The sequence below is a fragment of the Coffea eugenioides genome, chromosome 2 (genome assembly GCF_003713205.1).
Source record: "Coffea eugenioides isolate CCC68of chromosome 2, Ceug_1.0, whole genome shotgun sequence".
NCBI lineage: Eukaryota > Viridiplantae > Streptophyta > Magnoliopsida > Gentianales > Rubiaceae > Coffea > Coffea eugenioides.
Window position 1 is genome coordinate 1,609,736 of NC_040036.1, and position 22,916 is coordinate 1,632,651.

Here is a 22,916-nt window from a genome sequence, read left to right on the forward strand (position 1 = left end):
CACATGGTACCGCATTCACACTCCAATGCGTTTTCACTCACATGGGAATAGTTGGGCTCACCTGGAGCCTGGACTGTTCTTGAATCCGGGGCCACTTAGCCCAATCCATGACTACCAGTGTCGGTGGATCCTCCTCTAATATTATGGGCTGTCTCGTTTTCTCTGACCAATAACCTATAACGTCGGGGACCGACTCCCTTTAAAAGTTGCCATTTAGAGAGAGGTACAAATGTTCACTTTTTTTTTTTTTTCCTTTTTACTAGCAATTTTGTTTTGTTTTTTCCGATTGTTTTCATTCAAATTTTGCTCCTCCTCCAACTAAAAATTTACAATTGCCCGACTGAACTGATGCGGTTTGTTGACAGAAGGTGCTTGCTTGGCAGTTCACCTAATATGATGATATAATATAATAAACGCTCCACGAAACGTAATCACGTGATTCATCATCCAAGTATTGATCCCAAGTGCCTACGGTCGATCCATGGGTCACGTGTACGGTGTTTCCTGATTGAATATATATCATCATCATCATCATCATCATCATCATCATCATCATTCACCATCAAAGAGCAGGATTCCTTTGGCCATCTAATTGGGTAATTTGGTGGGAGGCCACATAAACTTGGAGCAAGAGAAAATGACAGAAACGATGATGGCGTTGATGAATGGACTGACAAGACATAAACCATATTCTCGTCGTTTTGCCTTTCCAAGGTGTCAACAAATATGCAGAATTAACTTTCTATATACTAATAATATAATTATATTTTTTTACACTGATAAAAAAAAAATTGCGTTTTGAGGTGGCTGGTTTTTGTGGCTGACATTTTGAGTCAATTTCCATTTTGCTTCTTTTGCTTTACTGAACCCCTCCAATCATTAGGATCTCCATCGTCTTTCTCATCACCCCATGGGTCATCTGCCGATGTTGATTATGATATCACATTATGTGTCTTCGTTTGACTTGTCTTATTTGATGTGTATTATGCGCGTTAATACATAATACATGAGATGGTAATCTAATTAATATTTTTTAGCTGTCAAATGGTAATGTAATTTATAGGAATACCATAAATAAGAACTTTGGCGTTGTTTGTTTTACCATTTTTCTTCAAAAATTTTTACGTTTTCCGGGAACAATCGCTTTTTTATCTTACATATATCGAGTCGCTATCGTAATTTTTCTTTTACAAAACTCCTAAAAATAACAATACAAATAGGGTTTTTATTATCACTCGGTATCTCTAAGATATTTGAAAATAAAGAAAAATACCAACTAGTTGAATAAGTACTTTTCCAAAGAAAAAAAAAAGTACTCTCCAAGAGTATATGTGGACATCAAGATTTTCTTTTTCTTTTAATTTTTTGGGAAAATTACATCTAATCCACAAATAGTGAACAGAATATTACAATTGACAATTCAACAATAGCATAATTGTGGTGGTAGCATAATTGTGGTACCACCACAATTAAGTCTTTGGTAACACAATTGTGATGGGTTGTTGGGACCACCAAAACATTTTAAGTCTTCATGGGGTGGGAGGTCAAGTGTTCAACCCGTCGATTTTTTCTTCATTTACATTAAGTTAAAATATGTTATACAAATGTTATTGTTGCGATAAAAAGAAAAAAATTAAACCAACTCGCCAATTGTGGGAGGTAGTAACAATAGTCCTTAAGTAGTAACAACAGATAAACTCTCCGAGTCCTTAGATTTCAAACTTGACCCCTACTAGATTTGGCTGGCCCGAGAGTGATATTTCTTGTACCTTTGAAACTTTGAAAGTAGCTTTCACTTTTTAATGCATAAAGCAGTACAAATGATTTTTTTTTTTTCGAGACACGATAAACCTACACTTACTTTATATTAAGGAGAGGGGGACCTGAAAAGACTCAAAGAGAACTCGAAAGGGACTGAACTATCACCGTCGTCTCAGATGCTGACAATATTTTCAGAAAAATCTAAATTTTATAACGTAGGTAAGAATATTTGATCGTTTAACTTACATCCAAATAAAACTTTAAAACTTTTTTTATGGTGGCCAGAAGTTGGTTTAGTACAAATGATTGTGTGGTGGTGGTAATGTTTACTTTTCTTTTGGCTTTTAGAATCAAATTGATTTTATTGGCCACCAGTCAACAACGTTTGAGTCATAAGTTTAAAAAAAAAAAAAAAAAACGAGAGATCTTGGGCCTCCGCAACTCCATAATTCATATAAAAAAAAATTAAATCACTGTTCTAGGGTCAGATTCGTATAAGGATTTAAAAGATCGTTACTTTAATTTAACCGTCTCTATCCCAAAAAATATCCTTAATAGAAGATAAAACCTCTCTTAGCTTTTTAAATTTTAATCGCACAAGCCACCAAATCTTCTCAACGCTCTTCCTTTTTCCGTGGGACAATGGTTGGGGTCACTGACACCTGTAACTTTTGAAAAAGTTACCGACGACTGTTCTCCAAATTTCCTCAATATTCACTAATCACAGAACGCGCCAGTATAACAAAACAAACCACGTTACGCGAACCTTGCCTGGCCTCCCTTCGACTGCCCCCCACCTTGCATGGTCTCCCCACTTTTAATTCAACCTCTGCCTTCATCTTTTGTCCACTTTGATGCTTTGTCATCAATCTTGCAATCTCTCTCTCTCTCTCTCTCTCTCTCTTCACATATTCCCTTCATCCTCTAGCCCCTATTAGCCACTGATGGAATTAAACTAATCTGGACTACCGACTTTTCTTTTGAAGTGTTCAATTTTTTCATGTTTCTTTATTGGCTGCAAAATTTCCTGTTGTCTCCATCGAAGAAAGGAGAAAGAATGCCAAAAAGAAAACGCCAAACGTGAATAAGCTAGTCGTCGTCTCCACGGCAGGGATCCCATGGGATTTGGACAGACTATGGCGGAGATCAGATGATTTGTGTCGGCGACTTAAGGAATCAAAATTGCATTTTTTAATATTTTAAGAATTATTAGGAGAATTAACAGGACAAGCTGGTTGACTATCTTTCCTGAAAGGCATGCATGTGTGGTCTAGAATTGTCCGTAACTCCAAAATGAGTTATGGACTGTAATAATAGTTGTATTTTCCTTTTTCATATTTTGTATCATTACTGAACATAATTTTAAAAGAATAAATTTTATATATACTGTCAGTATCAGTACATATATTATCATAATTGAATAGATGATAAATGAGTAAATTTTAAATTTTAAATTATATATATGTTATATATCTAATAATGATAGTATATTTACCAACAATGTATATATAATTAATTTATTGTAAAACATTGTAGCGATGATAAATTTTACATAAAAATATATTTTTTTGAGAACAAACTCAAGTCTCAAACCCGCATGGTATTCTCAAGAGGTAGTGGCTGGCACTCACTCTGGCTAGTCCGTACGAGCGCCACCATCTCTGACTTATGACTGATCCAAGTCCGGTTGCTCCTCGCGTCCCTATCGTTTGTGTGGCTGCTGGTTAGTGCACCAAGACGTGACTACTCAGATTGACAAAAAAATTGGGTTAATCCGGTCTACGATCCCATCTGTGGACCGAGTGGCTCGGCAATTGCCGCATCAGCTGACCGGTAAAATTCCTAACAAACAACCAATTTCATCGTAACCAATCTTCTATTTCACCTTTGTATCACTTTTTGCTTCGCCTTTTATTATATCACTGTTTTTCCTTCGTAAATATTATATTATATATATTTTTTATTTTCTTAAGATCAAAAAATTATTAATTGAGTAATATATAAAATTTAACAAACTCAAAAAATAAAAATGCATAAAAATGAGATTTTTAATGAATTTTTTGCAGTATTTTTAAATTTTTATTATATATTACTTTTTTTGAGGTTATTTTATTTATTTTTAATCAATTAATAGTTCTTAAATTTTAAAAAATAAAATAGAAATATAATATAATATTTATAAATAAAAAATAATAATATAATAAAAAGTGAAACAGATAATAGAAAGTGAAATGGAAGATTGCGAATTTCATCCGTCCCAAGCGTGCGAAACACTTGGAGAAATTCTTTCTAGGCAGAAAAACCCCCACCTTCAATCAAGAAACTCCCACTTAACAAAGCAGTGCAATTCTGATAGTGATATCATACATCAAAAGTGATGGATACCCGGACATGGGCTCATGACTTGCTAATGGGGTGTCGATTTGCCCCGGGGTATAAGGGAAGGAAAGGAATTGGTGAATTTTTTGGGGAGAATGTCAGGAAACGGTGTTGACATAAAGGTGGCGGAGGAGTTGAGTCAAAATTTGTGGAGCCGCTGGGGTAGTCAGAGGTTGTGGACTGTTTGAGGGTGAGGATGAAAAACGTTGACGTGACAAGTTTTGTACCATTCGGTCTACATGTGAGCCAGTAGACCGAGTCTACACAAGTTTTTGCCATGTTGCTGTTGTCAAGGGCTAAAAAGGAGTACTCCGGATCCACTAGTTGCTAAACTAGAAGTCTGGAGCACGGGTCATCTGTTCCCAGTTCCAACCAATGTCGGCCATCAAGAACCCACGACGCCAGACTCGAGTTTGCAGTTTCCGTCGTCTTTTCTGGCGTGCGTTTGTTCATTTCAAACAGACGAGCATATTGATCTTACGTTTTGTTCCCTCAGTTTCTTAAAACGTCCTACAACCCTTTTAAACGAAGGAGAATGTGCCCTGATGCCTGATGTTCTTCTTGCCAGCCACTGTAGTACATGGACGTAACATTAAGGGTTTTAAATCCAAGAGAGCCGACAATTATACCGTGTCAACCACGTCACGGGCGTCTAAATTTGTGGGCTTCCTACTTACGATCGAGTTAAACAATTAATGGCCGGAGCATGTTATTCAGCTAATTATTCAGAATATCGTTGAAAAAAAAAAAAAAATCGGACGTTTATGAATCTGACAAGGGTGTACTGTAAATTTATGGCCGTTCGGGCAGGCGAATCTTTTTTTTTTTTTACTCTGACATTGCTGTCAGTCCGGCAGCGGAATTTTTTTTTTTTTTTTTTTTTGTATAAAGTTGCCGGCTCTGCATCAAGCTGGCTGTCCGGCTGACAAGGCCCGGCAGCTCGCAGAATTCTGCAAAATAGGTTAAGACAAAAGCGACTTCACATAATTTGTCCGGACCATCGCCCAACCATTCATTTACAAAATACCAAAATTTTAATTGCTCCAAATGAGAAGAATGGAGAAAATGGAGGCGTCAGTCCCAGCACAGGTCTCCGTCTTAAATCGAATCGACATATACATATTTATGTTTCCATCACTTGATAATCAAACAAATTATTTTTTGTTTTTATTCTACATAAAATCGATTTTTTCTTAATTTTTTTTCTTTATGGAAGGTTAGGTCCATTTAGCTTCCCTTGGTGGACCTTTTCTTGTTTGTTTTATAATTCATTGACGCGCATTTGTTTATTTCTTTAATAACCAATTTTCAGCATGCATCTCCTGTGGATATTACTACTCGGAAGGATTTTTGCCAAATTTTGTCCAAAATCATATTTGGTTCCTTAAGTTTTATCACAATATCAATCGTACAAAAACTCAATGCACGTGAGAAAGGGTTTTCCATTGTAAATAAATTTTCCCCTCCCTTTGATTACCATTACTAAACACATTTATTCAATTTGCATCTAAATTTATTAAATAGGGAATAAAATCAAAAAAGGCTTTTTTTCACCTTAATCATTCTCCTTCATAAAGCTGCGCTTAAAGAAGGGTAATCTTCTACACGTAAATCATAACTCAATATTCAAATAAACTTTTCTTTTGTTGCCATCCTACATAAGATCATTTTATTCTTAATTTTTTATTATAGAAAGTTATGTCCATTTTGGCTATATTGGTGGACCTTTTCTTGTTTGATTTATAAGTCATTAATGATATATTTATTTGTTTCCTTAATAATAACTAATTTTCAATATACATGTATATATTGTATTTTTGGTAGGATTTTTTTTTTGGTCTTTGTTAGTATTGGTACAATAATGCCTGAATAGTACTTGTTTCCTTTTTTTTTCATATTTGCATTTCCAAATTTAATTGAATAAAAACAACCTAAGTTTGGAAATAATGAGACATAATAAATGGATGTCTTTTAAACCAAGCTGCCCGACATCATATCCATAGTAGTGTATATTCTGTTTGGAAATTTTTTTTTTTTTAAAATTGGACTGGCTGCCGGGCTGACAAGGCCCAGCAGCCGGCATTTTGCAGACTTTTGTCGGCTGCCAGGCCAGCGACTTTTTTAAAAAAAAAAAAAATTTCCACTGACACAGCCCGGCAGCGGTGTCAAAGTTAAAAAAAAAAAAAGGATTCGCCTTTTTTGTTGCCGGGTTGACACAGCCCGGCAGCCATAGATTTGCAGCGACCCCCTGTCAGACCTATAAACGTCCGACTTTTTTTTTTCTCAACGATATTCTGAGTAATTAGCCATGTTATTCAGGGTCAAATTGATAAGTATTTTTTTTATATAAATCTCAAAAAATAGTAATTTAAATGTAATCATCTTTTTATTTCACGTAAATGAAATTGCAACAGTATATTTTTGTATAAAAATTTCAAAAAATAGCAATTCAAACGCAACCTAATAAGATGTTCTCAATGGATCACTTATGAGTTATCATTCATCAAAATAGTCGCAGAATTTTTTTACAAAACTTTAAAAAAAAGTAATCCAAACATAACCTAATAATACGTTCTCAATGGATCACTTACGAGTTATCAATATGAGCATGTTAAAGTCAAATAAATAAGGTTCGCTGGCATAGCATGAAGGTCCGTGTAATATTAGAAAGTATACTGAGCGGAGGGAGAGGTGTACAGTCTACGCAACTGATTATTCCATGAAATTACAGTTCTTTGATTTTATTTTTTATTTTTTGGTTACGGTCTCATAGTATTTGAAAAAGTGGAGGTTTTAAAAAAGTGAAATCATGAAAATCTTTTTTTTTTTAAAAAAAAAAAATCATGAAAATCTTTAAATGCAGGAAGACAATAGATGTTAAGTATATACATTTCCGGGTATTGATCGAATTGCGCAGTTCTACATACAGGTGCTGTTGACATAGTTGAATCTATATATTATTGGGATAAGGTCAAAATATTTTTTGCCAAGTTGCCTAATGCACAGTCCAACATTCTTGCTAAAAAGGTTGAGTTCATGCAACCCAAAACATTGGGACTCCGCGTAAAAAAAAAAAACTCCATTTTTGAATCAGCAATTAAATTAGGTAGTGGAAGTAAAGTTGTAAAAAATCTCCACGTTTGTTGGAAAAAATAAGGTAGTGGAAGTAAAGTTGTAATACGGCTCTGTTGTCCGTCTAACTTGCTATAAAACGGAAGATAAGTGGAACTGAGAGGAGATGGCGAAAGATGGGCCGTACGGGAAAAAGGAAACGACAAATGTTGTGAGACGTGAGCCATGACGCCCTTCTGCCTCCCTCTCTTCCATAATATTAATAGGAGGGCTCTCGTAAGTAACACACGGTTACTAGAATTAAGGATAGCTGCAGCGGCCGGCATTACCCCTTTCCGGCAAGAAAACGAGCCCACAACCATTATTACTGCACCCATGTAAACATACCACGTTAATTAACCGCCAGCATCTCAAACTCTACTGTTTGTCACCAGAGTCTTCGTGCTGACAGACAACAGTCTAAACCTTAAAGAAACACAAAAAGATTCCTAAAATAATTTGGTCGGCGATATCTTCGGGTCTTGCAGGTTGTTTTGGTAGACTGTTCTTCTTTATAAAATCAATACTAACAGCATCTCTGCCGTACTAAGTGTAATTTCTACTTATGTCCTTTGAAGTGTGTCTTCTCCTTGCTAAATATAGCCTTTCTAAAGTGCATTGGGATCTCAGTGTCGTTTTTTTTTTTGGTCAAAAATAATCTGCACCTGCATTGCATGTGCCCATGTTGAGACGGCGGGGCGATAATGTGAGAAACGGGAAGAAGCGGAGAAATACGAGTAGGATTTGGATTCTATTTTCGACACATGCTTAAATAAATAAACACAAAGAAAACCGACGCACACCCCTCTGCCTCTCTTGGGAACCTGTTTCCTTTTTCATGGTTTTTTTTTTTAATTTCGAGTTGATCCAACAAATTGTACTATGCCCGAGCTATTTTATTTGTGTTAGTATTGGTTTATGATCCCCATCGTCATTTCTTTGTGTATAGGAAAGACGAAGCCCTGGAGGGTTGGTAATAGTACTCTGTTATTTGCAATCTGGAGGATTTGAGAGTTTTGAGGGCGAACGCCTTTGCCAATCCAAGGTATGTTGTCGTTGTCATGCTTGCATTTTTGCTTGTTAGTACCAATTATTTAGCAAGATTGAGATGGGTACGAGTACAATGAGATGGATGCCAACCAATAGACCATGCAGTTTTTGATCAAACGAACTCTGCCTGCAGTGACTAATTTGTCCCATTTTCTTGTCTTCAAGCAGTCCAAAGAATTTTTTGCTGATCATGTTTTTTGATGTGTTGCATAATTTATCTTGCAAGTGCATGGTCTATTGGTTGGCTCTATCTCCACATTCTTTAAGCAATAAGCTGTGCTTCTCTTGATCCTTCCACTTCCTTGATGAATTCAGAAGGATCAGAACCTCTTCTTTTTTTTTTTCCGGTGCGTCGCCTGTTTGAATGGTGTGGTAATCATTTTCTCCTGTTTATCAAACTTCAGAATCAACAGGGCAAAGACGGTTTAAGGACGAGATGGTGGATCTTTGGAGTATGTTTTGCGGGGCATCTGATTGTACTGACAGCAGTAGGAAGTTTTGCGGTGCTAATTTAGTCTCTGCAGCACTCTCCTCCTCGTGTATTAATCATGCCTTGATCACTTCCTTCGATGTTTTGCTCTTAATTGTGTTCCTAGCCATTTTTTTCTCCAGACCCTCGTCAAAATTCCCATGGACGCATGCGCAAACTCGTCGTATTTCAGGATTGCAGTTGATATCTGCCACTTTCAATGGTCTTCTTGGACTTTCATATTTGTGTGCGGGGATTTGGGTGTTGGTAAGAGAGTTACGGAAAACCCACAGTGCATTGCCTCTCCATTGGTGGTTGCTGCTAACTTTCCATGGGTTGACGTGCTTATTAGTGGGTTTAACTGTGAGCCTTAGGGGAAAGGTTTTTTCACAAGCACCTTTGAGGCTGTTGTCCATTCTTGTATTCTTGTTTTCGGGAATTGCATGTGGATTCTCTCTTGTGACTGCCATTCTCGATAAAGAGGTGTCAGTTAGGATGGGGTTATACATATTGTCTTTGATAGGAGCATGTTTACTGTTGTTGTGCACCTACAAAGGTTACAAATATGAGGATAGCACTGAAAATGATCTTAGTGCCCCCTTAAATGGCGTGGCCAGTGGAAAAGGCAAACTTGATTCTGTTGGCAGTGTCACTCCATTTGAGAAAGCTGGATTTATCAGTAAAATGTCATTTTGGTGGTTGAATCCATTGATGAAAAGGGGAAAGGAGAAGACTCTGGAGGATGAAGACATACCCAACTTGCGTGAGGAAGATCGAGCACAGTCCTGTTACTTGCTGTTTGTGGATATATATAACAAACGGAAACAAGTTGAGCCACTAGCCCAACCATCAGTGTTGAAGACAATCTTGATATGCCACTGGAGGGAGATCTTCATATCAGGGTTTTTCGCATTTCTGAAAATAGTGACCGTCTCTGCTGGTCCTCTTCTACTAAAAGCCTTCATTCAGGTTGCAGAAGGAAAAGAGAGTTTTGAATATGAAGGTTATGTCTTGGCTGTTTTGCTTTTTATCTCAAAGAACTTGGAATCTTTGTCCCAAAGACAGTGGTATTTCAGGAGCAGAGTAGTAGGTGTGAAAGTAAGGTCCTTGTTAACGGCAGCCACTTATAAGAAGCAACTAAGACTATCCAATACTGCCAAGTTGATGCACTCAAGCGGTGAGATAATGAACTATGTTACAGTGGATGCCTACCGGATTGGAGAATTTCCTTTCTGGTTTCATCAGACCTGGACAACGAGTCTCCAGCTCATCTTTGCACTTTTAATTCTCTACAGTGCTGTCGGGCTTGCTACAATTGCATCGTTGGTGGTAATAGTTCTTACCGTTCTTTGTAATACTCCCCTTGCAAAATTACAGCACAAATTCCAATCTAAGCTTATGGTGGCACAAGATGACAGGCTAAAGGCTATTTCAGAGGCACTTGTCAGTATGAAGGTTTTGAAATTATATGCCTGGGAAAGCCATTTCAAGAAGGTTATTGAGAATCTAAGGCAGGTTGAAGAAAAATGGTTGTCAGCTGTTCAGCTGCGTAAAGCATATAATAGCTTTCTTTTTTGGTCATCCCCTGTACTTGTCTCTGCTACAACATTTGGGGCTTGCTATTTCCTTGGTATTCCACTATATGCAAGCAACGTTTTCACATTTGTAGCAACATTACGACTGGTTCAGGACCCTATTAGATCTATTCCTGATGTTATTGGAGTAGTCATTCAAGCTAAGGTTTCTTTTAAGAGGATTGTGAAGTTTCTTGAGGCACCTGAATTGGATGTAGCAAATGTGAGGCAGAAATGCCTTGGAGAAAACGCAAGTCGAAACATTATTATAAGATCTGCTTGCCTCTCGTGGGAAGAGAATTCATTGAAACCCTCTCTTAGAAACATTAATCTCGAGGTTAGACGTGGTGAGAAGGTTGCTATATGTGGGGAGGTGGGCTCGGGTAAGTCAACACTTCTAGCTGCAATTCTTGGAGAGGTTCCAGTTACCTGTGGAACTGTAAGTTAATTTCTTGTTCCTTTGACGTACTTCTATTGAACTGATTTTGTCTATGCCTATGAAACTCCCTAACAATTTTTGTCATATATGGGATTCTTGTAGAAGGCTTAAACATGACCTGATCATCTCTTATATGATAAATTTATCTTCATTCTACAGGTTCGAGTGCATGGAACTATTGCCTATGTTTCCCAATCAGCATGGATTCAGACTGGAAGTATTCGAGACAATATTTTATTTGGGTCTCCAATGGATTACCAGAGATACCAACAAACATTAGAAAAATGTTCATTGGTAAAGGATTTTGAGTTGCTTCCGCATGGTGATCTCACTGAAATTGGTGAAAGGGGAGTTAATCTCAGCGGTGGACAGAAGCAACGGATTCAACTTGCACGGGCTTTATATCAGAATGCTGACATATATCTATTGGATGATCCCTTCAGTGCTGTTGATGCACACACTGCCACGAGCTTATTCAATGTTAGTACTTTCTCATCTTCTTATTTTCTGGTAGTCTGGAATCTGGGAGGGGGCATTGATTGCACGACCTCATAATTCTGAGGCTTGCTTTACATCGATTGACCTCCTCCTATTGTGGAACATGCTTAGTAACACTCTTTTGTGATGATGTACAAACTCACACCATTCTTGGCAGGATTATGTCATGGGAGCTCTGACTGGGAAGACTGTCTTACTTGTAACCCATCAAGTTGATTTTCTTCCTGCATTTGATTGTGTTCTGGTGAGTTTACCCCTGGGAAATTTTTACGCTGTAACTGTTTGTTGTTTTCATTTGCTTTGTACCTTTAGGCATTTTTTCTGGTAACTTGATTCCACTTCCTGTGATAAAGCCTGAGAAATATGTCTTTTTAGATGACTTTTCAGTTAAATTTAGGATTAACCCCCCCCCCCCCCCCCACAAACAACACAACAAAGGGAAAACCTCTTTCTACTAGATGCTATGATGTCTGAAAATCTTTGTTTTGCATTATGATTTTATTCTGCTTTCATAGGTCAATTGATTACTTGTTTTCAGATTGATCACATTTTCCTAGCAATAAAAAGTTGTTTAGCGTTGGAGGTGTTGCATATAGCCATCTATATTACTAAAAATTTGGATATCAAGATATTCACGCAGTGAGTGCTCAATTAACTTGAGCCATTAGTGGAAAGCAAAAGAGCTGGTTTCGTTACCCTGAATATTACTCCCAAGGAAACTGCCACACTAAATCTACTTGACAACAATATACTTACTTCTACCTTGTTTGACAGTTTATGTCAGATGGCGAGATTCTCAATGCAGCTCCCTATCATCAGTTACTAGCCTTTAGTAAAGAATTTCAGAGTTTGGTTGATGCACACAAAGAGACTGCAGGTTCTGAGAGGATTTCAGAAGTTACTTCCTCCCCGAGTCCTAAAGCTCCTAACAAAGAAATCCGCAAGACATACAGTGAGAAAGGTTCTAAAGCATCAGCAGGTGATCAGTTGATCAAGCAAGAAGAGAGAGAAGTCGGGGACACTGGCTTTAGGCCTTACATTCAGTATTTAAATCAGAACAAAGGCTTCTTGTTCTTTTCTTTGGCTGCTTTCTCTCATCTTACTTTCGTGATTGGTCAGATATCACAGAACTCTTGGATGGCTGCAAATGTTGACAATCCTGAAGTTAGCACGCTGAAACTGATTGTAGTCTACTTGGTGATTGGGTTTTCGTCAACATTTCTTCTGCTCAGTAGATCTCTGAGCACAGTTGTTTTGGGTCTGCAATCTTCAAAGTCATTATTTCTTCAGCTATTGAATTCTCTTTTCCGCGCGCCTATGGCATTTTATGACTCAACGCCTTTGGGAAGGATATTAAGCCGGGTAAGGATAGTAAGAGTTTCACGTATGCCAAGTTCAGTACACATCTACAGGCTTGGAACTAAAAGTAACGCCTATTGATTTTTACTTGAGCAGGTCTCGGTTGATCTGAGCATTGTTGATCTCGATGTTCCATTCAACTTGATTTTTTCTGTTGGATCAACTATAAATTTTTACTCTAGTCTTGTGGTGCTAACTGTAGTCACCTGGCAAATTTTGGTTGTCTCGATACCACTGGTCTATTTGGCTATTCGATTACAGGTAACATGCTGGCCGGCTTGTTTCATAGAAACTTTTGCTTATCAATTTAATGACAAGAAAAGATTATAGAAACTTTTGCTGTACTAATACCATCGTGGGTTTTCCTTTCAACAGAGATACTACTTTGCCTCTGCTAAAGAGTTGATGCGTATTAACGGCACAACCAAGTCTTTTGTTGCAAATCATCTTGCTGAATCTTTGGCAGGGTGCATGACAATCAGAGCTTTCGAACAAGAAGAGCGTTTCTTTGTTAAGAACCTAGAACTTGTTGACACAAATGCCAGCCCTTTCTTCCACAATTTTGCAGCTAATGAGTGGTTGATTCAACGATTGGAGACAGTCAGTGCCACAGTTCTTGCCTCCTCAGCTCTCTGCATGGTTTTACTTCCTCCTGGAACTTTTAGCTCCGGTCCGTGGTGCTCTAGTAATTGATGCTAGCAAAAATATAGATTCTTATTAACCAGGCATTTGTCCACCATACTGCTAAAGTTTGAGAATGAAAATTTTCTCTTCTAATCATTGTCCCCTGTCATTGCAGGATTTATCGGAATGGCTTTGTCCTATGGTCTTTCATTAAATATGTCCCTTGTGTTTTCCATCCAAAACCAGTGTACTCTGGCAAATTATATAATTTCTGTGGAGAGGCTTTACCAATACATGCACATACCAAGTGAAGCTCCTGAAGTCATAGAATGTAATCGACCGCCAACCAATTGGCCAATAGTGGGTAAAGTAGAGATTCAAGATTTGCAGGTACATCTATTTGACTACTTTTATATTGTATTCGATCTTTGTTTCAACCCGCTGACACCAGTTCAATTACAGATCAAGTATCGTTCTGATGGCCCGCTTGTTCTTCGTGGGATCAGCTGTACATTCGAAGGAGGGCATAAAATTGGTATTGTTGGGCGAACTGGTAGTGGGAAGACTACTCTGATTGGTGCGCTCTTTCGTCTGGTGGAGCCAGTTGGTGGAAGAATCTTAGTGGATGGAATCGACATCTGTACAATTGGACTCCATGACTTGAGGTCACGTTTTGGGATTATACCACAGGATCCTACTCTTTTCAATGGAACTGTGAGATACAACTTAGATCCTTTGGGGCAACACACTGATCCGGAAATATGGGAGGTACTTAAAATCTTGGCATATCAAAGCATGAATTTGGCATTTGCAGCTTATGTTTGGTTAAATGTCCAGCATTCCTATTGCCAGTGGCTATTGCATTTGAGAAAATTGCTTTTTTTCCTTTTTCAACTTTCAAAACAGCGTTGCTTTAACCGCTTGATAAGAACTTTTTTTCTGTTTCGAGAAGGTTCTTGAGAAGTGTCAACTCAAAGACGCTATTCGGGAGAAAGAAGAAGGCCTCGACTCCTTGGGTAAGCTGGTCCAGTTCTACCGTAGTGATGAATGATGTGCAGCTGCAGCTGCTGGTAAGATTTACTAACCTATCTCTTTCAATTTCAGTTGTGGAAGACGGATCAAACTGGAGCATGGGGCAGAGGCAATTGTTCTGTCTTGGCCGTGCTCTGCTGAGAAGAAGCAAGATATTGGTTCTTGATGAAGCAACTGCATCAATAGACAATGCTACTGACTTGATTTTACAGAAAACTATCAGGGCAGAATTTGCTGATTGCACGGTGATTACGGTGGCTCACAGAATACCAACAGTGATGGACTGCACTAAGGTTTTGGCTATTAGTGAGGGTGAGCTTCATGTCTTGAGCATTTGTTTATGCTGAACTAGTCTCTTGACCATAATCATTACGCTAAAAATTTGTCTGACAAATATGATAGGGAAACTTGTGGAGTATGATGAACCAATGGAGTTGATGAAAAGAGAAGGTTCACTGTTTGGCAAGCTCGTGAAGGAATATTGGTCTCATTATCGCTCTGCAGAATTACAGTGAAGTTAAACCGCAGAGCCATTTTGTGATCCTTTCCCCCTTTAGTGCACAGGCAGCTTACAGGACAACTGCTCAAATAGCTGACAGAAAGCCGGGATGCTTCAGCATCGGTTTGGCACTTTGTTTTCTAGTTCACCGTGGTGGCATATATACAAAATGGAAGTGTGGCTTCCAGAGCCAAATGAAGATGGAATCTCACTAGTAATGCACGGAATTGTGTCATAGCAGTACAATCAGTGAAGAAGATTCTTTGGCCATTTTGACGATGCCCCTTTGGATTGCTAATAATCATAGGGGACTTGAGTTGCTTTGGGGTTGCAAAAATATAGAGCTTCTTGATAAATGAGACGTTGCTGTATTATGAGGGATAACAGAAGAAACCCAGGCTAGAAAAATTGATCTCCAGGAATGACGCTGGCTGTAGCACTTATCGATCCGAAATGCAGCTAAATTTTTTTAAATAATATTTTGCTTGTATTTTTCAATACACTTTTTTATATTTTCAATCACATTTTTATTTCACATGTATCACATCATAAAAAAGTGTTACAATAATTGTTTCAAACAATACTCTATCCCAACACACTTTATATTTGTGAAACAAAAGCTATTTTGTATAAATCAAAAGTTCCTGAATCTAATCTCGTACCAAGGGCAACATTGCTGTACCAAACTCCGAAAATTAAGGAATATTCTAAAATCTGTTCCGAGCTCCTCACTACGAGCCTATTTACGTTTTTACATGCACTTATTTTTCCATTCAAGGAAAAATATTTTAAAAAAAAAAAACCCCCCCCAAAGGGTTGTACAAAACACAGGAAAATTATTTGACCACACCTAGTGTAAAAAAAATTAAAAAAATCAAATTATTGCATCATCAATCCTGAGAAAAAATTCTTCAACTACTGGTCAATCTGGATCCTCTAACCCTCTGAATGTGGTACAGACGGTAAAACTGGATCTGCATTTTCTCATCCTTATGGCCCTCCAAGTATGGCATTCTCAATATCCTCTCTACATAGTGCATAACTGAATCTCCTTTCAACATCTTTTTCTAAATTTCCTGGTCCACTCTTTAGGTACCTGCACTTTTACAGAAGAATCAGCGTCTGCACTTTTTTTTTTGGGTTGTTTTGGTTTGGCGGCGTTTGGGGGGGTGGGCGTTGGAAAACTGAACAAAGAAAGCGGAGGCAGTTTATACATTTAAGTGAGACAAGATATGTTGTAATGAACTTCCAGATTAAAATTCAACTCGAAAGTGAAATTCCGAATAAAGAACTCAAATTATATGATGATTTCCTAAAATCTACCAAGATATATATAATCAACCCGATTTACTTCTGTTTAAAATGCAAATGCAGCTATAATTTGCTCTCGTCTTGCCTGCTGTTGATTCGGCTGATTCCAAATCTAACACCACAAGACTAGTTTGGACACGGGAACATTCACATATTTCTCGATTCTACAACTAGAACCCGATTAAACAACTAATATAAAGGATCCAATCCTTATTAATTCCTAACCAAAAAAATACAATATTCAATGTGCCCAACGTAATTTACTTTACTGCAGTCAAATAACAAGAACAAATATATAGAGTCTCAAGAGGGATTACAGAAACCAGAACATTAACATAGCTACCTATCAAGTTGGTTACATTTCTTAAAAGTTGCAGATGAAAAATGCAATGTTGATAGGCTTTAAGCTCAAGCAAATGCACTTGCACATGGAAATGGGAATATTTTACTTTACAAACTTCCTTTCAAAAATAGATATCTTGTTTTCATCAAGGATACCAGCCCTGTGTTGACTACACTTAATAAGCCAATATATTTGAAGAGAATGAACACCTTTAGGCCTTTCTTCAGTTTCCAGTTCTTCACATATTAATGTATATGATGAGCCTTTCTAGACCAAAGTATGTTAATTATACTCAAACCAGGGTTACGCCTTCTGAAAACTGTTAAAACAATTTGCATACAAATTCGGTCACTTATGAAAACTCAACCTGAAATACAGAGAAACAAAAGCCTTAGTACACATCTAGTCATCAACGGCAGCAATAAACCGAAACAAACCCCTTTCTCTTTCATCTGTTTTTGGATACATAGAGGAAAAGGGTAGCAAGCTTCAAACCTTGCTCCTTGCACTAAAGGGTAAGGGATGTTACCATGGGAGCATTTCGCAGTACTGGCAACCCAAACTTCTTTCCCCGTAGTGAATGACAAGCAGAGTATAATTTCTTAAGTAATACTAGTACCATATTCTTATCACAAAGTCAACTGAAAAGCTTAAGTGAATCTTGCAATCAAGCAACCATCAAAATCCCAACTTTCTTCCTCAATAATGACGGGCATCACACTTGTCATTCAATACAGGCACAAACACCGAGTTCCTCCCGACCATCATTTATGACAATCAACTATAACAAATTAAGAAGAGATTCAGCTTGTAATTATTGAACAGCATGGAAAGAAAATATTCATAGAAAACAATCACTAATACAATGCCTAGGAATAACGGGGTTCTGCAGAAAATTGCTAGCTATTTGGTTATATGTTCCTGACTCTACTACAATCAGGTGAAACCAATCGCACGAAAAAGTAATGCTTAGTCAAAAAAGGGGGTTGGCAGAAATGGACCTAATGTAGAGGTCCGTGACATCAAGGGAGAGCTGGGCATGCCAATCAGGATTCTCCACAAACCAAACAGCTCTATCCTCTTTGCTCTGATGAAACCCTAAGCTCCTCAACCATGCCTCCACGCAAGGCAAGCTATGAGAGTACAAGGGCTTTTTCTTATCCGGCAGTCTCTGTAACCACTCGTCCACTTGTGTTCCACCAGAGGATACCTCTTCTTCTTCTTCTTCAGATGACTTGGAACAAACTAGGGTTCGTCTCCTCGACGGCGAGGAAGAAGACAAGGGTGGTCGACGACATGGTATTGGTGGGAACTTATTAAATAGTACAGGATGCCTCAATGAAAACGAAAACGTCGTATATGTTGCGAAAGAGGACGACGACGGGGTTGGAGAAATTAAGCAAACCCCATAATCTCTACTTATTAGCCTAGAGCTACAAACCAAAGACATTTGCCCAAGTGTATATGCGGACCAGAGGAGCTCTCAACGCCGTCGTTTGTGTTGATACAGAACGAGAGGAGAAGACGACTAGACAAGTACCAGCAAAAGTTCCAGCTGCAGAAAAAATGAAAATCGCGGAAGAAGCAGATAGGGTGCTCAACGACGTCGTGTGATAGCTGAAAATCGCCACTGGTGGATGTCACGTGGTTTTCGATCATGATCACGTGATATGATTAAAATGTTGCAGCTGCGGCCGGCGGCGCATTTTAGCAGCTCTTGCGGCTTCCTTTTTAAATCTGATTTTGAAAAGCGAATCTGACCGCCATTTCAGTTTTCCCGCCAAAACCAGTGAGCCATCTTCTTCTTCTTCTTCTACTACCGCTTTGGATTTGATTGAATTTTCAACCCAGGTATACGTGTACGCGTAGGTGAGCCTCCTACAGCTTCCTCGCCACCAAAAATTCACTCCAGTCCCCGGAATCACAACGGGGGCAGGTGCCTAACTATCATTCCACGGCGTTTACAACACATATATTCCGGTATCAAGCCGACATTCCCCTCGGCCAACAGGAGAAGACACAGATACATAGAGGGTAAATTATCACGCTTCCCGTGTCCACGATGACGGAGCCCTTAGATTTCTCAAAGACAGAACGCATCGTATTGCTCATAGATCTTCACCCACTCTTCTGTCTTGAAAACCCTAACCCCTACCTCACCGCCACTGTTGCATCCGTCACACGCCTCCTCAATTTTCCGCCTCTCTTCAAATCTCTCTTAGCCTACAAGCTCTTTTTCTCTTCTCTTTCCCCGCTTCGGTCCGCCTCTGCCGTCCACCGCTTGCTTCCCAACTCTTCCCTAACTTCTCTCTCCTTCAATGACCCCTCCCACACCCTAGCTTCTCTCTCGACTGCCCTCAATTCTCTCTCGCAGTCACCAATTGCGACCGAATTATCAAATGCCAGACCTCTAGCTTCCCATACAGCTGCCTCATTGCTTCAGTTGGTACATGATTACGCGTGGGAGTCTGAACTGGAAACTGTTGTAGGAAAAGGTAATCAGCATTTTCCTCTAGTTCGATCGAATTTGGTTCTTTTGTTTTCCTCTGTTTGTTGCTCAATTTCCAGCTTATCTGATTATTTGGATGTGGGTGTGGGTTCTCGAGTTTTGTGTGAATTGGATGAATTCTCGGTTAATTTTTGCCATCTGTTTGGTGCTGTGCATGATGCATTTGCTGGGAGGGATATTCATTTGAGTTGGATTAATGTCAAGTATGAATCACAAGGTAATTACAATGAAGTCAAAGAAAATATATTTGGAAAAGAATTAGGACTATTTGATGAAGGGATCAGAAATTTGGGTTGGGGATTTTGTTCAACTGACTCAATTATTCTGGGATCTGCTATTCTTCCTTTTAGATTGATATACCCGAAAATTGGTGTTTCATTGAACTTTGCCAATTCAAGTTGGTCATGTAAACGTAGTGACGTGCAATTATATCTTGAGATCTTCGATGTCAATGGTAAACCTTTGGAATGCAACTGTTGTCATCTTGAACTGCTGAATTTGAAGACCTTATCTGGGAAAAAATCTGATGATAGCTGGGGTTCCTTGGAGTTAAGAGACTCACAAAGCGAAAAGCTTGATAGTCGTGAAGCTTTTTGGCATCGCTTCGGTGATGGAATGATAAAGCTGAGCTTTAAGGCTGTGCAGAAGTATAATGAGGAAGAGAAGATTGAAGGGTGTTTATCTGACTGCATCCTGGTGAAAGAGTTGTCAAGAGAATCTAAGAAACAGAAAAGGAATTCTACTGATGATTTTTTTGCTGATAGGGTCCTTGACATACTATCTAGAGAAATAAATGAGGCCTGCAGTTGTAATACAATGCCCATCTGGCAGATTCTTCTGAGTTTCTTGTCTGGTGAAGGTTATTTGGCCCTGGTCTCCCTTTCAAACAAAAATGGAGATACAATTCTTGGTGTTCTCAAGCCTTTCACTGCACATTCGGCTCTTCTCTCAGTAGTAGATAGTGATTTTCTTGGGGATCATTGCCGCAGTGTATCAAATTTGGGCAGGGGGCGGTGTGAGACTTACAATTCTTATACTGATATAAGCAACTCAAATGGGTTTATTGGTTCTCAAATTGAGACTTCAACTTCTGGGGATTGTGATCCTTTTGGAGGTGGAAAGATGAAAAAACACAAAAAGCATTTGCACCAGGACCTCACATGGAGCTCCTTTTGCAAGGCAGCCTCTGAATGTTCTGATTTTGACTTGGCAGCAATTTACTTTTCTAGAAAGTTTGATAAACCGAAGAAGCTTAAGTTCTTGAAATGCTGGTTAAAACAGATTGGGAACCATAGCCAAAACTACGTAAAATCTTTTCATGTATCCAACTCCACAGAGGAATCAACCCCATCACTTAGCTTTTCATCTGAACAATCTGGAAAGCAGGAGGAAGCTGTGATATCTTCATGTCCAGAGACCTCAGAAGCCTTCTTTGGTAGTCTTAAAAAGAGAATCCAACAAGGACTTGAATCAGGAATGCACTTGCAGACATTGGCTGAACGACTTGTAAAGTCATCCATTTATTGGTTACTTAGAAGTTACAAAACATACGAAAATGCAGAAGGTCAAAATCCAATACAATTAGATGGTTCTTGCCAATCACTTGGTGCAAAACTGATTGACTTATTATTAACAGACCCCAAGGAAATGAATGATATGAGAAATTGCAGCAATCCATCCTCCAATTCTTGTGATCCAAATCCTGCCTCAGATTTAACAGTTAGAAAGTATCCTTTTCAACACTTCACTGAATGAATATATTCTACAAATCTGTGCTTTTGTTACAAGTTCTTTGAAATTGTGAAAGCTAGCTCTCATTATACATGTCATTTCCTTTACTCGCACTAGATATGAATTGCAGGTTTTACTGCGGATGGAGATTTTTCGGTCAGATATTTCAGTGAATAAGGAGCAGCCATTAAAGCAGAAGCTTTTGAAGCAGATTTGCTCCCTTTTAGACATCATTCAGTATCTCATCGATGGAGGCATCCATGGTAATGTTAGCCTGTATGAATATGTTGAGCGTACCATCAAAATGAGGTAATAACTCAATAAAGGACTCAAAGCTAGTAACATCAAATATGGTAGCTCATCTGGAAAGCAATTGATTTAAAATTGGAAAATGTGAATAGGGAGATCCGAAAATTCATAAGAAGGGTATAGGTTGTAGGAAATTTGTAGTTGTGGTGTGGGTAACCGATCACAATATATAAGAAAATTAATATTGCAGGCAAAATCATGAAATTACCCTTATGTGCAAATACTAGCACTGGATGGGCACATATTTCATATGTGCACATTTGAGTATACATATGTGTGCATGTATTGATTTTGATATGTGCACATTCTGATATATGTACACATTCGCCAAAGTGCAAAATTTTATTCATTAAGGTGGACATTGTTAAGATTTTTTCCCCACATTGTTAAGAGTTAACGAAGGGTGATTCAGTCAACTAGAAATAAATTTATTTGAACAGTAACTCATATCCCGATCACAAATAAACGAAAAGTTTCACCCAACGTATGAATTGTAAATCTTCTTATTCCCATCTTTCAAATTTTCCCTTAGTCTTATGTTCTACTGAGCCTAGCAGAGTATTACTTTCACTTCATTATCTCAGTTGCATCTAATTAAGTATCCGTCTTTTGCCTCCCTTTAGTAAATTGGCAGTAAATCTAAAAGCTATATCAACTCGATGATCATGGACTTCATGCCTTGTGCTGAGAGCATTGTATTCTACCTGCACATTGTTGTTTCCAGCTTTTGCTTTACTTCTTCATTAGCCATGCTATGATCCTTAAAGCAAGATATCTATATAATTTCGGAGCTGATTTTCCTTGTTTAGCAACATATGATGTTCAAGAGACAACTATTGAAGACCATTTATGTGGTTTTACTAGATGCAGGCTGGCACATGTGCCTCTGCTTATATTGTTCAAGCATGAATCTGGTTATATCTTTTTGGATCTAAAATGAGTATATCTTCTCGCACAGTAGAACTCCTCTCTTTTGCCCTTCACTGCCATATTTACGTGTCAGAGATTAACGTGTTGAGAAGCAGCAATTTTGCAAGCTAATACATGATGCCTGTACTTTTCAGATATTGTAACGTACTCGACGATATTGTGAAGGATCTCTACACTCAAATGGATTTGTTGCCCTTCGGTGACGAGGATGAGACCCAAGCTCTTCTCTTCAACAGTGAGGATAGTGGTCAATCTTGGAGGGATAACAAAGACACGTATGAGAAGGCTGAAAGTCACGACGTATATCAATCAGTCTCGGTAGAGGAGGAGACGTACCAGCAACAGGAGAATGTTGATGAGAGTCCTGAAGGAATTAGAAAAGATGAACAAGCACGCAAGTTAAGTGAAGCTCGTGAGAGGAGAGAGAGGGCAAGAAGATTTGTGTCTTTTACAAGTTGGATGCCTGATCTTCAAAGAGTTTGGGCACCAAAGCCACTTAAGGCAATGAATGGAAGGTCTGATTCTATGAATAAGGACTCCAAGAGGAAGGATAAAGAAAGAGCTGGTCATAGTGTTGTCTGTGAGACCCCAATGACAGAAGCGAAACGTCCGTGCTCTAGGAATACAAGTGAAGGAGATGACGAATGCAAGGATCCTGAGAACTACTCTTCTTCTGTATCCAAGGCTTTATTCCAAGATGATTGATGACTGGCATTGCTTTAGCTGCCGCAGCAAGGCCCCTGCATGGCAAATGAGGGAAGGATTTGTGTTTGAACTTTACTTTTTTTTTTTAATTTTAATGGTAAGAAGGAGGCTACCGCGTAATCATCGCTGTGTTTACACTTTGTACCATCTTAAAAATAGCTCAAATCGAAGTTCAGCAAAAGAAAATAAAAGATGGAGAAGCAAAGAGTTTGTTTGGAAAGACAAAATTTGCAAGATTTATTTCAGATTTTGTTTTGCTTGCATCATACACACAATTCCCAAT

General features: G+C 38.5%; 3 protein-coding genes across 4 annotated transcripts; 2 read left to right on the forward strand and 1 right to left on the reverse strand.

The window, feature by feature from the left end:
- Positions 1-7,519: 7,519 nt before the first annotated feature.
- LOC113762518 (ABC transporter C family member 10-like) lies at positions 7,520-15,293 on the forward strand. The gene is made up of 13 exons (XM_027306002.1): positions 7,520-7,739; positions 8,201-8,296; positions 8,706-10,783; positions 10,943-11,263; positions 11,439-11,525; positions 12,056-12,643; positions 12,737-12,901; positions 13,016-13,310; positions 13,440-13,654; positions 13,727-14,032; positions 14,217-14,280; positions 14,369-14,608; positions 14,699-15,293. Exons 3-13 carry the CDS (start codon positions 8,738-8,740, stop codon positions 14,809-14,811), a joined length of 4,440 nt encoding a protein of 1,479 aa, XP_027161803.1. The 5' UTR covers positions 7,520-7,739; positions 8,201-8,296; positions 8,706-8,737; the 3' UTR covers positions 14,812-15,293.
- Positions 15,294-15,376: 83 nt separating this feature from the next.
- LOC113762519 lies at positions 15,377-18,044 on the reverse strand. Of its 2 annotated transcripts, none has more exons than XM_027306004.1 (2): positions 17,451-18,043; positions 15,377-15,891 (listed from the first exon to the last, which is right to left on the reverse strand). In XM_027306004.1, exons 1-2 carry the CDS (start codon positions 17,897-17,899, stop codon positions 15,786-15,788), a joined length of 555 nt encoding a protein of 184 aa, XP_027161805.1. In that variant the 5' UTR covers positions 17,900-18,043; the 3' UTR covers positions 15,377-15,785. The 2 variants fall into 2 exon arrangements, with proteins under 2 accessions (XP_027161805.1, XP_027161806.1); XM_027306005.1 differs by lacking the exon at positions 15,377-15,891 and adding an exon at positions 16,158-17,230 and having other exon boundaries at positions 17,451-18,044.
- A 291-nt stretch (positions 18,045-18,335) lies between these two features.
- On the forward strand, positions 18,336-22,834 carry LOC113763171. The gene is made up of 3 exons (XM_027306906.1): positions 18,336-20,685; positions 20,807-20,998; positions 22,063-22,834. The coding sequence occupies exons 1-3, from the start codon at positions 18,512-18,514 to the stop codon at positions 22,631-22,633; spliced, it is 2,937 nt and encodes a 978-aa protein (XP_027162707.1). The 5' UTR covers positions 18,336-18,511; the 3' UTR covers positions 22,634-22,834.
- The last annotated feature ends 82 nt before the right edge of the window (positions 22,835-22,916 follow it).